This window comes from Micropterus dolomieu, linkage group LG11, assembly GCF_021292245.1.
Source record: "Micropterus dolomieu isolate WLL.071019.BEF.003 ecotype Adirondacks linkage group LG11, ASM2129224v1, whole genome shotgun sequence".
In the NCBI taxonomy this organism is placed as follows: Eukaryota; Metazoa; Chordata; class Actinopteri; order Centrarchiformes; family Centrarchidae; genus Micropterus; species Micropterus dolomieu.
Genome location: NC_060160.1, coordinates 12,521,512 through 12,536,897, shown reverse-complemented (window position 1 = coordinate 12,536,897; position 15,386 = coordinate 12,521,512). Strand labels below are relative to the sequence as shown.

Below are 15,386 nucleotides of genomic sequence, written 5' to 3'. Positions count from 1 at the left end.
AAATGTGCACAAACCTTGTCACCAACTATAAAAACCGTTTGACATCTGTGCTGGCCAATAATGGCTTTTCTACAAAATATTAACATGCTGTTTGTCCAGGGGGTCAAATACTTGTTTTTCCTCATCAGATGGTTATCAATTTTTATAAATTCATAAGATGTGATTTTCTGGAATTTTCTTTGGGATTCTGTCTTTCACTGTTAGAATGTACATATGATTAAAATTATAGATCGTTGCATTCTTTGTAAGTGGGCAAACCTGCAAAATCAGCAAGGGGTCAAATACTTATTTCCCCCACTGTATAAGAACAGAAAATATAGATTAAAAGAGTAATTCATACACCTTTTAAAGGTCATTTCTAGGCCATGAAATTCAACCGTTTCATTTTTCTGTGTTTATCCTGAAACTGTCAGAAAGACTCCCTGGTATCTGCAATTGAAACCTACATACTGAATTGATCTGATTTTTGTATCACTGAAAACTAAACTTCTGAAGAAAGGAAAAAGACAGGATCAGATACTCACCTTACATGAAGAGAAGTTTGTGGTGACGTCATTGTAATGGCTGAATTGTAAGATGATCAACAATGCAAACCAAATATTGTTATAATGGACACACACAACCTGATTGACAAATTCAATGTAGCTCCTGTTGACTAAGTTAGTTAGTTAACGCAGTATTAACGTTAGCAGAGAATGCTGGCAATTTTACCAATCTGGCAATCTAACCACATCCACATTACCTTCCTGTAATAAGTTAATTTTATTTTTTTATCTCCAGATAGAAAACTTTGGGATTGTTAACCAAATGGATAGTGAAATGATATTCCTGATTGGATAGTTGGATGTGATATGTTAATATGAGCCTCCGCATTGGCTATTCAGGGGGAAGTTTCAAATCTGGGACAAAAGTACTTGTAAACCCCAGGAAGTGCACCATTCAAGCCAATTTGACATAGTGGACAAACCGTGGAATTACAACTTCGGGTATTGTCACATGATGCACACTGGGCCAAAAAACTTTTCCCCTTAGTGAAAAAAGTGGCTGTAAAATGGTGGATCTTTTTTTTTTTTTTGAGTCACAACATGCGTGAAATGACTCAGAATCAGAATTTTGTCCAATAACATTTAGAAAGTCTAGAAGAGCCACACGATTAAATCATTATGTTATGTCAAAATTAACTAATTATTCACGAATGACACACCATGAGAGACGAGATGAGAAACAGTTGGAGAAATAAGCGAGTGAGTGAAGTATTCTCAGTATTCTCTGTGCTTGCCTGAGAACAGTCTGCTAATATATTGACTGGAGAGATTAGCCATACCATGTTGACATCACATACCCGACTATGTTCTCTAACACAGCCTGGTAGAATAAAAAATGTAATCCTCTGATCCACCATAAATGGAGAGTCTGCATAAAAGGTATAATCTTGGCTGTAAACAAGAACACACACTTTCACCATGGGCCTTCCAGCTGATGAAAGATGCAGACCTGATTGATTAGTTCACCATGTATGACCACTGGACTATGATCTCCCACTCGTCAAGGTACCAGAAACATCTCCTCAGTTTTTAAAACATTTAAAATAATAGTTGGGTAAGAGGGAGAGAGATACAATACACATCTGTAGTGAGATCCATGTAAGCTGACAGTGTCTCCCCTAATAAAGCTGTCCCTCAAATGTCAGTCAACAGTTGCCATAAGAAATGCTTCGCCACATGCCTTCATTCTATTGTATTCTCTTGGAAGAAATTATCTTGGAAAAAATGATGATAGCTGCTGTATCATCTTAGTTAATCTTCAGTTTACACAAAAAATTAAAGTTGCAGTTGGACTTCTGTATGTTATCATACTATATGTGACCTTGCAGGTATGAATGTGTGGCCTGGGTGCTTTTCAGTAACAGATGCTTTATACAGTTTTGTTGCTAAGACTCCCCTCTTTAGAGACGGCATGTGTGTGCTGTGCGCCCTGACTAATAAAAACACATTATCCGTACTCCATTAGATCCATTAGATCTATTGTCCTTTCACACTGTGGAACTCAAATTATAATGTGAAGGTAGCGACACATACATTAAAACTGTGTTGACACAGTTAAAAGGTTTTACTGGTAAATGTATTACTTTTGAATACGCCCTTATTTTTCAACCTCTAAAATCTCTGTTACTGTCCAACAGCTTTCACAGTAATCTACAGTACAGCAGGTGGGTTACTTATGGAGAGTGCCGCAAGAGATGAGCTTGTTTGCAACCACACAGACGCCTGGGATTGGGTTTACACCATGCAGCCGGCCTATATGTCCATCATCTGTCTTCTTGGAGTGATCGGCAACGCCTTTGTGCTGGTTGTGTTCTGTCTCCAGAAGCGGCGCAGCTCTGTGGCTGACATCTACCTGAGCAACCTAGCAGCAGCTGATCTCCTCATGGTTTCCTGCCTGCCGTTCTGGGTAGCAACCATTATCAACAAGTTCCACTGGAGGTTTGGGGAGCCCATGTGCCAGCTTATCAACATTGTCATTGGGATGAATTATTATTGCAGTGTGCTGTTCCTTACACTTGTGAGCGTGGATAGATATGTGGCCCTCACTAGACCTCTAACCCAGGAGAGGGAGAGACGGTCCTTTTGGGCACGTGGGATTTGCTTCAGTATCTGGATTGCTGGGGTCTTGCTCAGCTTCCCGGCCATCCTCTTCCGCTCTGTCCAGTTCTACCCCCCTCTGGGCATTGATGCATGCTACTTAGTGTATCCCCATGAAGGCTGGAGACTGCGCTTCAACATGACTGTCAGCATAGTAGGCTTCCTTATCCCTGTTCCTATTGTATCCTTCTGTAGTTACCATATCACTAAAGTCCTTCGGACCAGCCAGAACATGAGAAAAGGCAGCAGAGGCAGTGTGGAAAGGAAGGCGGCATGCCTTGTACTCATTGTTCTGGCTGTATTCATTCTCTGCTGGCTGCCCTACCAGATCCTGATCTTGTTGGACACCTTGGATTATTATGAAGTCATCTCTGGATGTACATGGGCATACGTGTTGGACATTGGCAACCAGTTAGCTACTTACCTTGGCTATAGTAACAGCGCATTGAATCCTTTCCTGTATGTGATTGTGGGGAAGCACTTCAAGCAGAGGGCGAGGGAAGTGTTTAGACATTTGCTGTGCAGGAGGAAATGGCAATGGGGAAAGTCTGGTCATTCCAATGTTAATCTCAACTCAACTAAACAAACAGAGAGTACTCAAATCTAAATCTATCTACACAAAAAAGTTTGACGTAAAAAAGTTGTAAGATTTGTCAAATACATTCAATTATTGTCTTTTATATAGACAGCCCATTATCCAGTCACTTATTTACTTATTGCCATATAAAGGAATCATTTAACATTTTGGGAAATATGCTTATTCACTTTCTTGCCAAGAGTTAGATGAGAAGATTGATACCACTCTTATATCTATAGATTAAAATATGAAACTATAGCCAGTAGCCAGTTAGCTTAACTTAGCATAAAGACCGGAAAGATGGGGAAACAGATTAAGGCTAGTTTAATTTGCCTAACAACACCTCTAAAGCTTGATACATTGTATGGTGTATGATGTATACAAAATCACCAGAATACTCTGGCTCATAATTCCCATTGAAAACATAACATGTTGATTTTACACTTTGTTTTTGTACCAATTAAACAAATAAGATATGATGTTTGATTTGTGAGCCACACCAGCTGTCTCCCCGTTTCTAATCTAAGCTAAGATAACCAGCTTCATATTTACTGTATAAACTTAAGAGAGGAATCAATTTTTTCATTTAACTCTTGGCATGAAGGCGAAAAATAAGTAAGATACCTTCTTTATATGGCTTTATTTGGATTTTTGGGCAGATATTTAAGAGAAGAAGTCCCTTTTAGTCAGGTGTAAAATACATTATAAATGCAAGATTTTGAAAGTTAAAAGTCAACCATTTTATGTGAAATTTTGCAGCTCCATGGTTTTGTGAACTAACTTTGTCTAATGTTTACTATTATACTGTGTCGTGTTTGTCGATCTGGAATGTGATGCCATATTTTACTATTATAAACAGTACTTTCCTGTCAGAGCTGTTCAACTTGTGTTTCACGCTAAACGAAGCCGAGGTTGGTTGTCTTAACAAAGCTTAAGAAATTTGGAACCATTTCTCATGGATGTTCTGAGGCTGTAATTTCTGTTTTTATAGCAACCATCAGGAAACTGAATTGGTTTTCTAAGATGTTCTTGAATGACTTCCCATGTTGAAACTGGATCTAACTCGAATAGATGTAACACATGGAAAGAAAACACTTGAGTTGATGAATCCATTGTTTTTGTGTACTAACCTGTCACTTTATTACTGTATGTATATATTACAATATAACATTTACTTCTGCACTATCAATATACTGTAACTACAAATGGAATAAAACAAATATCAAACACAAAGCATTTGTATTCCAGAGAAAAGGTGTCTGCAAAGGCTTTAAAAATATAAATTTGCATGTTTTTAAGTTAATCCAATATATGAGTGCTGTTGTCTTTAATAAATAAATCATCTACAAGCATTGGAAGGATGAGGTGTCTTTGTTTTGATAAGAACTTTGGATATACTCAGGATGAGAATGAGCCAGATTCCCTTCCCTACTGCAGGATTCAAGTGTCATTTTGACCATAAAAGGAATGCAAAAGCCTCAACCATACTCACTTTCAGCTTACACTTTCCTTTGCAAACTGACAAAAAGCATTCTTTATATTTTGTACTCTATCCAATGTCATTATTTAGTTTTAAGCCGTATCAAGCATGTTATTTTTTCCATTTCATCATCTTGACTTAGAATAGATTCGAATAAGAATACACATCAAGGATAAATTGGCATAGGGATAAATCAACTTGTACTACTTATTTAGTTAAACATTTAGAAAAGATTAACTGTAACTCAACTGTTCATAAATTGAAAAGCACAGCATTAAGTACCTGTATCAACATCAAAGCCTAGACAGAGGTACTAAAGACTGTTTAAATGGTCAATAATTCTGTTAATCGGTTAAATTAAAGTGATTACTACATTTGTATGAACCGCAAGTATTTTGTTTTTCTCTTTGACCTTGGAGAATGTTTATGTGAAAACACTGCATATCAGTATCACATCAAGTGGTCATTTTACTTTTCAAGTAATAAAATAAAATTTCATATTAAAGATATACAGTATCAGTCATTATGAAAAACCAATTCTGTCTGGAGTTTTAACTTCTCTCCAACACATTTAGTGCTCTGCAGTTTCTGTCTCTAACATGTGCACATGACTTTTTCATAAACAAGTTGATATATTACTTTCCTTGTGGAGGAATGCAACTCTATATACAAACATGCTCGTAGCAGATCTCCCCTCTGGCTCACTGTGTTCTGTTACCAAGATTTCAGTGTACACAGATGAGCCCTGTTCCAGATGCGTCTTTTAGGATAGAACATTTTCATGAAACGTATGGTAAGAACTTCTCATGTTCCATCCTGCTTTTAGTTTTGAGCATCAAAGTCTGTACTTTAAAAATATGGTGCTAAACATTCTTTGCAAAATAATAAGCTTGGCCTTAAATAATGAATTTGTTAATGTGTGGCTGCCTGTTTTCCTCAGCAGAACTAAATGCCTGTGATACGTGGCATCATGTTGACAATTTTACATCATTTATGTATCATTTCACAACATGTTTTCTTTATTTAATTGTGTTTAAACTGGAAATTGTTACCTTTACATATTCAGTTATGCTGTCTGACGCATCATGCATTTTAAATAAAATAATTTTACTTTAACAGCATTTTACTGATGAGGTTTTATCATTTGTTTTTGTTTCCTAGCCCATGGAGCAAATGAACCTTGTATCTGTGGCAACACTGTGGTCTGAAAACACCAGTGCGTCTCTGCCATCCGGTTCATCAGAGTCTCCGATCTCTGAAGAATGGGAGATGATCCACGCAATCATCCCTCCGTACATCTTCACCTTAACCCTGCTAGGCCTCGTTTTTAACAGCTTTGTCCTGGTGGTGTTCCTCACCCACAGGGATCGACTGACTGTAGCTGAGATTTACCTGAGCAACCTGGTCCTGGCTGACTTTATTCTCCTGTGTGGCCTCCCCTTCTGGGCGATGAACATCCTCAATCACTTTAACTGGCCCTACGGAGATGCCTTATGCAAAATGGTCAACTCTGTCATCATTATCAATTTTTACACCAGCATCTACACTCTGGTCATGATTAGTGTTGACCGCTACCTGGTACTTGTGAAGACCATGAAGGCCAGGTTGCTGAGACGGACACTTTATGCCAGGGTGATCTGCTTCATCCTGTGGATGTTAGGCCTTATACTGAGCACGCCCACAATGGTTCACAGAAAGGTGAAGTTCATCGAGGAGTTCAAGACCATGTCCTGTATATTGGATTACAATCATAACAGCGCTTGGAAGTTGGCCCATCAGATTCTGATGAACATAGTGGGCTTTGTACTCCCTGTTCTGGTCATTGTTTTCAGCAGTGTGAACATAATCAAGGCTTTAGCTCAGAGGAGGGAGAGTGTAGGTTTCCATGACAATAATGACACAAAGGCCACAGTACTTGTGTATGCCGTCACACTATTATTCTTACTGTGTTGGGGTCCGTTTCAGGTGTTCACTTTCCTTGACACACTGTGTGATGTCCAAGTGTTGAATGAGATGCTGTGGTCCCACATTCTCGACATGGGGGGGCAGGTTTCAGTGTATCTTGCCTTTCTCAACAGTGTCCTGAACCCACTGCTGTATGTCTTCTCAGGGCAGTACTTTAGGAGGAAAGTTAGCGCCATCTATAGGAGGACCAGACATTATCGCAGAGGATCAGATGTGACCACAAATCAATGCTCGGTTGCATCCACTTACATTAACAAAACACAGCAAATTAAGATTGTGGTAATTCTTAATGCAAAGGATCTGATGTGACTCTTCATAACATCCTGTCCCCCACTTCTGTTACTGCTTATGGAAAAAGAGATGTAATATACAGGATATGAGTCTCAAATTTTTATTTCATGAGACTTAACACAATAATAATGCTGTTATATGGTTGAACAGCACTATCAGATGATGTGTAATAATGCGCTTTGCAGAAATAATTGACCTGTGGAGATAATGGACATAATCTGTAGAAGAAATGGAAGCAGATTTTATGGCCCACAAAAGACAATAATTGTCTTGATCTGCAGATACGCACTAGGCATCTGAATCTGTCTCTTTGAACTGTAACATAGCTTTACTGTTACTGGACTTGATGTGATGTTTTAAAACCATCCATTTCTGAAATGCTAACTAGTTCATTGTTTCTCTTAACTCTTTAAAGAAGTTTATACTCTGCAAGCTATCATGAGAAAATGACCACCTATGTCCATGTATTTACATTTACATTCAGTATTCTGATTTAGAGTATATCTTGGCATGTAAACAAAGATTTGTTTAATACTGACACTGTTTGCTAGTTTCTCTTTAGTCTGGACAGTCATTACTTAATCTACTTTTGTGTATTACAGGAATAATGCGCATCATCAATTAAATTGAACAGCTGAAGTGTTACAATAAACAATAAAAAACATAAATCCTGAATGCAAAGACATGATGTAAGTAATGCCTTAAATCATGTATTTGCATTCAGGATCTGTTGGAGGCTCATAGTTCCTAAAAATACTAAATTTGCAGAGTCAAAGCAGGTGTAAATTAGATCCAAATTTATGAATGTACCTACTTACATTATAGCAGTTAAGTGGCATTTTATGTTTGCACCTTTGATTGCAACAATTATGGAGTAAAAATCTAGCAGCCACTATAAGGACATAATTACTGCTGGGAACTGTGATGTTTGAAGACCAACTTAACAGCAGTTGAAAATATTTGCTGACCTCCAGGGTGATAGTGTTCGCAGGGTGTTATTTTTTTTGCCATGTCAAAAACAAGGAAAAAAAATTTGTTTTGTTTTTTTTGCTTTTTTCCCTGAAGTTGCTAATCTTGGCATGCCTGGCTGATTAGCTTACTTATGTTTAGTAACTTAACTTAGCCTTTCTTAAACTGGCACATCAAGTAAAATTTGCTAGAGCTCCCTGCTCTTTACTGGATTTGGGAAAGTTTACCCAAGATACATTTTCCAAGCTAGTTTGTCAGTCCTCCTTCGCAAAACTATGAAAGTCCTGAGAGGCAAGTGAAAAACCCCAATTCTGGTTCCATCCAAGTCTGATCCAAATAGTTTTCTCTCCTGTATTTATGACTTAATGAGGCCATGTGTAGTTTTCAGTGGCCTCTAGCAGTGAGGTTTCAGATTGCAACCACTGTCTTTCCAAGTATGAGTTCGTGCGTGTGCTTGAGGTAATGATCGAGTCAAAACAAAGACCAGATGGCTTCGCACAAAGTGCTGGAAACTCAGGTAAACTCCGACTGTTACAATAATATTTTTATCAGCTTGACGTTGAACTACTCCATGTTCGTTGCATGATAACGCTACATTGACTGCATTTAGCTTACATGATATATTGGTGTTAACGAGCCTGCAGGCTTTTCAATAACTTTAAAATAAATTTGGGTATCTTTCACGAGAAAGGCTCATCAGTGAGGCTGTTACAAGCAACCGAGAAAGCCAGCGAATGGTTTATTTTTATGTGAGGTTACAACACTGTTCACAATAGGCAATTCAAAAAAAATCTTATTTCATTAAAAAACTACAAATCAAAGAAAGTGAAAATAAGTTTTAGGGTCAGGATCATTAGGCTGAACTGCAAAACCGACCCATGTTCTAAATTCGAAAAACGTGTGTTAGAAAGTTATGTAACATCACTGTCATGAATTTATTTTGGCTAGAACAGTATTTTAATCGCCATTCATCAGAAGTGGTGCACTTCAGCCTCTCTGCAAACACAAAAAAAATATTCTGGCAAAACTTTTTTATCATCCATGTATGCGTAAGTCATAAACACAGCAGAGAAAACTATTTAGAGCAGACATTTTTTCTCACTTGCCTCTCTGGCATCAGCTACAAACCTTTTCTCTTAAAAGTATAAAAAATGATAACAAAGTAATATATCATTATTCTCACCACACTGTAAAAATTATCACCGTTTAATTTAAAAACTTAAGTTCAATTGCTGCCTTGAAAATGTGAGTAAACTCAACTTTAAGAAAAGCTTTATTTTAACTCATAATGTTACTTTATACAAGTTGTTTAATTAATGATCATCAATGATTATTGTTTCAACTTGATACCGTGAGTTAAAACAACTACCTATATTACATTTTTCATTCAAAGAAACTTGCTTTCTTTTGCCAAACAAGCTATTTCAACTGTGTAAGTTATAGAAGCTGTTTAATGAATGATTATTTATTGTTTCAACTTGATTCTGTGAGTTAAACCATCCGTATTACATTGTTTATTGAATGAAACTTACTTTTTCTTGTCAAACATACATAAGTCTACACCCTTTCAACTCACATTTTTAAGTTAAGATAATTGACTATATTTATACCAATTGCCTTTTCAAGTTAGGTTAACTCGTGTTTTTAAGGCAGCATTTCAACTTAGAATTTCAAATTAAGTAGACTTATGTTTTTAATTTCCATCCCTTATCTCAACTAATAATAGCAAGTTCACCAGTTTCCTAGAAGAGTACAATGAATAAACTTACAATTCATGTGTAGCACCCCACCACCCTGTATAAGCGCCTAAGCGACTATGATTAGCTTTAGACTTGACTGATGGGGTGTTATGGGTTTGGTGTGCGTTTCAAAAGATAGCTACCACGAAGGTTTACTTGTTTTGACTCCTGAAATACCCTCTTAATATACACATAAATTGTCAAACTTAGCATTTAAATCTCTCCACATAATATATTTTAAATAACTGACCCAACATTCTCTTATATTAACAGGAATGATATTTTACTGACTGCTTTCCTTTTTAAATGTAATACAAAAAGTATCACCTGATTCTTCAGATATTTTTATTTTACCTTTATTTTACAGCAACATTATTCATAAAAGTAACAGTATTATTATTTACAACAAAGCATCAGATAAAAAGACATAATAATAATAACAACAACAACAACAGATAATGCAGCAACACAAAATATACCTCTTTAAAATAAATTTAGTTTTAGAAAGAATATTAAAATCAAATACCTTTGCCAAAAGTTAGCAAATACTTACTTTAAAATTATAGAAAACCGGTCTTTCATACCAAAATACTATACCACACTGTTGATTCTTTTGTCTTATTTCTTCAGCAAAACATCTTATTTTTTCCCTGCTTTACCCTTCAAAACAATAGGCTAATACTATTTTTCAAACTCCAAATACTTTCATGTACTTAATCAGTTACCAGTCAAACACACATCGGCACACACACAGTCTGTCAATTGCGCACAAAAATTTAAAAAAAGTTGCAGGCCTGTGTGTAGCTCGGGTGCGGTGCGGTCCTCTCTCTCAACAGAGTAACAATACACAAGGTCCAACTCACAGTTCAGCGTCCGTCCAGAAGTAACAGAGCAGGAAGCGATGAAAAGATGAATCCAAACGGCAGCGGAGGCGAAGTCCTCGTTAGATCCTCGTGCGGAAACTCCAAACAGTCCAAGATCAGCAATGCCGTCCTCTGCTACAGTGGCTCGCCGACGTTAGCTCAGTTAGCCCAGCCCCACTTGCACTAAACTTGCGCTCTAACACACTGCGTTTAAGTGAGTACTGTGCTTTACTGTCCTCAGCTATAAACATAATAATAAACATTCAACAAACTACATATCTGTAAGTTTCGCAACTTTTCTCCAGCTCCGTGGTCACCTCTCCTACTTCGTGTCTCTCCCGTCTCTGTCTCGCGTCTTTTTTCCCTCGTCTCTTCCGTTTTTTCTTTCCCACCCAGTCCAGCTCATTTTCTTAGTTACAGCCAATCACCACAAGTGACACTGACTGACACCCGCAGCAACTAATCAAATAATGTCAACATCAACCGCTGAAAATAAAGGAACAATCAGTATTTTTTCCCTTCAGTTTACCTTACTGTTTACCTCAATAAACACACAGAAAAGTTTATTTTGCAAATATTTACATTTTGATCTCATTTATGACTAAATTATCTTAATATCTGAGCGAAGCATTACTCTTTCCTTATTAAACTAAATTCCTTTTTAGGTTAATTTCCATACTGAATTATTTTATTCTGCCTTTACTAGGAACTAACTTATTTTAATCCCTATATTTTACACCAGGGCTACACCCTCCCCCTTCTAAAATGTTTGATGTCCCCATCAAACTCGGGGTTCAGATAACCTGGATCTGTTTGTACTGATTAAAATTCTTTCTATTGAAACAATCAGGACACAATGTCAGAGTGACACCAGGCTGTTTGGCATAGGTGGAATTTTGGCACTTTGTAGGTGGCGCTTTCAACAAACACACCGTGACTTAAGATGTTCAATCGCTGGTCAGAGGGTTTTTTTTGAGCATTTCACCTGAAGCTCATTTTCATTTACATCTTCTCCCCCTTCTAACTCTCTGTCCGCATCTGGATCAGGAGAGGTGGGTAGATGAACATCTGGGATGTCAACGGTCTCTAGACTCGGATCAACTTCAGCCAAGCCTCTAGCTGGTGCAGCAACATCCTCTATGACTCAAGTTGGTTCTCTTATGACAGACTCTGGCTGTGATAAAAGATCTCTCCACTCCAATGTTAGTGGTGTTGGTGGATGTCCGTCCTCATAATCAGACTCTGAAGAGGGAGAATCGTCTCCATTACTGATAATTGTCATAGAACTCTGAGTCCATCTCTGCTGTGTCCTAGTCACCGGCCTCTGTGGTAACTCTGGCTCATCACTATCTGTAGCAGCCCTTGGCATCAATAAACCCGCGTAGAGTTCGGTCGGTGCAATATCTTTATTGTTCCATCATGCACCATGAAACTAAAACAAACAAAGCCACAATAAATCAACAATACACGCATCAAAGACACATCTTCCACACTACTTGAATTAGCATTACACATAATCATTTCTTCGCAACATCAACAACAAGTTAAAATACACACGTACCTCGCTCCGCTTACCAAGGGTACAAACATTTAACAGAAGGTTGGGTAACTTCATTTAATCATCGCCATTCCTTTAGACAACATACTGCATGCGGCAAACGGTTCCTGCTCCGGTGTGGATGTATCGCTCGCGAGCGGAGCCACTGAGCTTGTTTAGATCAGTTCCGGGGCACATCTTTGACCCGGACATGACTAACTCATAATAATGACGCAAGCAAAGTAACGTCCACTTACACTATCTGCAGGCAGTCTCACTAGATAGCCAGCAGGTAACAGATGATTGCGGTGTACTGTCTTCACCACTCCAATGCCCCTTTCTGGTTTCACTTTATAGACTGGGAGGTTTGGCATCTTTCCAACCATGGTGTATCCATCCATCCATTTGTCCTTCAGCTTGTGCTTCCCAGTGACACCGAAGTTTCTCAACAGCACTCGGTCTCCCTCTTCTAAGACTTGCTCTTTCACTAACTTGTCATGTGCATTTTTTTTCTCATGTGATTCTTGTCAGCAGCTTCTGTAACGAGTTGGTATGCTTTGCGAAGATCTGTTTTCAACTTAGTAACATACTGCTGGTACGTCACACCTTTTTCACTCTGTGCTGATACTCCAAAACAGATGTCTACTGGTAGGCGAGCTTCTCTTCCAAACATCAGCAGATAAGGGGAGTAGCCAGTTGCCTCATTTCAGGTGCAATTATAGGCGTGCACCAAATGACTGATTTTCTGACTCCACTTTTGCTTTTGATTTGGATCCAGTCCCAAGCATGGAGGGTGCGATTAAATCGTTCAGGTTGTGGATCCCCCTGAGGATGGTATGGTGATGTCCTAGACTTATGGATCCCTAACATTTTCAGAAGGTCTTGGATGAGTTTACTTTCAAAATCTCGCCCTTGATCTGAGTGTATCCATGCAGGGAGTCCATAATGCACAAAATTCCGCTCACAGTGAATCTTGGCAACTGTTGAAGCTCTTTGATCCTTTGCAGGAAACGCTTGTGCGTATCTGGTAAAATGATCAGTCACAACAAGGATATTTGCAAATCCCTGAGAATCAGGGTCAAGGGATAAAAAAATCACTGCAAAGCAGATCGAGTGGGCCTTTACTGGTGATCTGATTTAAAGGTGATCTGAGGTGCTGTCTTTCGTGCAACACATCTGCCACAGTTCTTGACATACTGTCCCACCTAGGCCAGCAGAACCGATCTCAGATGATTTCAACTGTCTTTTCCACTCCCAGATGCCCTGACTCGTCATGGAGGGATCTAAGCACAATGGGAACATACTCATTGGGAAGGACAAGTTGGTGTACTTCAGTACCAGATGGTCTTTTGGTTACTCTGTAGAGAAGGTTATCAGCCATCAGCAACTTGTTTGCCTCTCTCAGCAATTGTGCGACTCCAGAGTCCTCACCCTTGACTGAGTGAAACGGATGTCCTTCTCTGACTGCTTTCTTCACCGGGGAGATTACTGGGTCTATGTCTTGGGCTTTGACAAGGTTGTTGCGGCTTATCTGTGTCAGACAACCAAAATCCAAATGTACAGGAAACACATAACACTCAGGGGTGGCTTCCGGGGAAACCTCTAATAACTCTGCACTGTAATGAACTCTCCAGTTGCCTTTCCACATCCAATCTGTTTGCAATGAGCTTTGACACTTTCAAGTAAGATGTTTTGCCACTCAATCTCATTGTCAGAAAGTGGGTTACGTGACAATGAGTTAGCGTCAATGTTGCTACTTCCTGGTCGGTACTGAATGGTGAAGTTGTATGTAGAGAAATGCAAGCCAACGATGACCAGATGCATTTAGCTTAGCAGTGGTGAGAATATATACGCCAGTGGGTTGTTATCTGTCCTCACCGTGAAACTGGCTCCATACAGATAATCAAGAAACTTATCAACCACCGCCCACTTAAGTGCCAGGAATTCCAGCTGATGCACTGGGTAGTTCTTCTCAGAGGAACTCAGCTTCCTGCTAGCAAAAGCGACTGGCCTCAGCCCTTCTGGGTTTTCTTGGTTGAGCATGGCCCCTAAGCCATTAAAACTTGCATCTATGTTCAACACAGCGAATGCTAAAACAGGTGCGGTGGTTAGGCAGTGAATGATCTTCTTGATGGCCTCGGTGCATGACTGATCCCATCTGTCCCCAAAGGGTTCACTTACTTTGTAGTACGTCTTTTCTGTTGCCTTGGCTACTTTCCTCTTCTTTTGGGTTGGAGGGTAACCCTTGCAGAGCTGAGTGAGACGTCGAACTATGATGGAGTAGTTATTTATGAAACGACGGTAGTACCTACAGAACCCCAAGAAGGACTGCAATGACGTGAGGTCAGTGGGCTGTTTCCATTGGGCTACTGCTTCAACTTTGGCTGGTACTGTAGAGATTCCTTTCTCTGACACAATGTGTCCCACGTAGGTAACTTGGGACCTGTAGAACTGGCATTTGTCTATTGACAACTTCAGACCAGCTTCTTCCAGTCTGTTTTTTTTTTCTTTAAACCTGTCCTGCCCAGCAGTCTGGTATAGAGTATGATGAGCTGGATACCATATTGTGCTAGACAGATTTTACTTTAACAAGAGAGTATTAATATACTCCTTTGTCTGTTTTATTATTTATTTAATTATGTATTGATTTATCACCGGGCCGGACAGGGGGGCAGACACGGGGATAGGGGGGGCACAAACAGACAGCACAGAGAAAGGACAACACCTGCAAGAGAAGGGGGATTGAAGGTGGGGACAACAGGGAATAGCAGAGGGAAACACCAGAAAGCACGCAGAAAGCAACAAAACCTGCAATAGAACAGAGAGGGGGGCTTGGGGAGGAGAGAAACAACAACAAACAAACAAAAACAAAATTATAATAATAGTAAAAGACAACCAGCTGAACAGCAGCAATAAACAGCTGACATAGTAAGACAACTAAGAGAAAAATGAAAACAAGAAACAGTCACGCACAATAAATAAGCAACACAGTACAGCCACGAGAGCTGGAATAATAAGAATTAATTTAAATAAGTAACTGAAAAAAAAGCATCAGGAATAATTCTACCAGGGGCAACCTAAATTTGTTTGTGTCTGTGCGTGTCAGGAATAATTCTACCAGGGGCAACCTAAATTTGTTTGTGTCTATGTGTGAGACTGTGTGTGTCTGTGTGCGTGTGTCTGTATGTGTGTGTGTGTGTGTGTGTGTGTGTGTGTGTGTGTGTGTGTGTGTGCATAAGCCTGTTAAAGAATGTAGTTGTTAGTGAGAGTGGGGCGCCACGACTGTGCCACACCGACCCCAGCAATAGGCAGGCAAGAACCCC

At 39.1% G+C, this 15,386-nt stretch overlaps 2 protein-coding genes and 1 long non-coding RNA gene across 4 annotated transcripts in view; 2 read left to right on the top strand and 1 right to left on the bottom strand.

The window, feature by feature from the left end:
- LOC123978860 (B2 bradykinin receptor-like) overlaps nucleotides 1-4,482 on the top strand; it is a 32,456-nt gene extending 27,974 nt beyond the window's left edge. Inside the window, exon 3 of the mRNA XM_046062391.1 lies at nucleotides 2,183-4,482. Coding sequence (XP_045918347.1) covers nucleotides 2,221-3,249 — 1,029 coding nt within the window. The 5' untranslated portion in view covers nucleotides 2,183-2,220 and the 3' untranslated portion in view covers nucleotides 3,250-4,482. The remainder of the gene's footprint in view (nucleotides 1-2,182) is intronic.
- A 948-nt stretch (nucleotides 4,483-5,430) lies between these two features.
- bdkrb1 (bradykinin receptor B1) lies at nucleotides 5,431-7,440 on the top strand. 2 transcript variants are annotated; one of them, XM_046062387.1, is made up of 2 exons: nucleotides 5,431-5,492; nucleotides 5,861-7,440. In XM_046062387.1, exons 1-2 carry the CDS (start codon nucleotides 5,481-5,483, stop codon nucleotides 6,971-6,973), a joined length of 1,125 nt encoding a protein of 374 aa, XP_045918343.1. In that variant the 5' UTR covers nucleotides 5,431-5,480; the 3' UTR covers nucleotides 6,974-7,440. The 2 variants fall into 2 exon arrangements, with proteins under 2 accessions (XP_045918343.1, XP_045918344.1); XM_046062388.1 differs by having other exon boundaries at nucleotides 5,443-5,487.
- LOC123978861 lies at nucleotides 6,615-14,648 on the bottom strand. Its single transcript, XR_006827071.1, has 2 exons — nucleotides 10,527-14,648; nucleotides 6,615-6,840 (listed from the first exon to the last, which is right to left on the bottom strand). It is a non-coding gene; the product is annotated as an uncharacterized LOC123978861 (long non-coding RNA).
- Nucleotides 14,649-15,386: the final 738 nt, after the last annotated feature.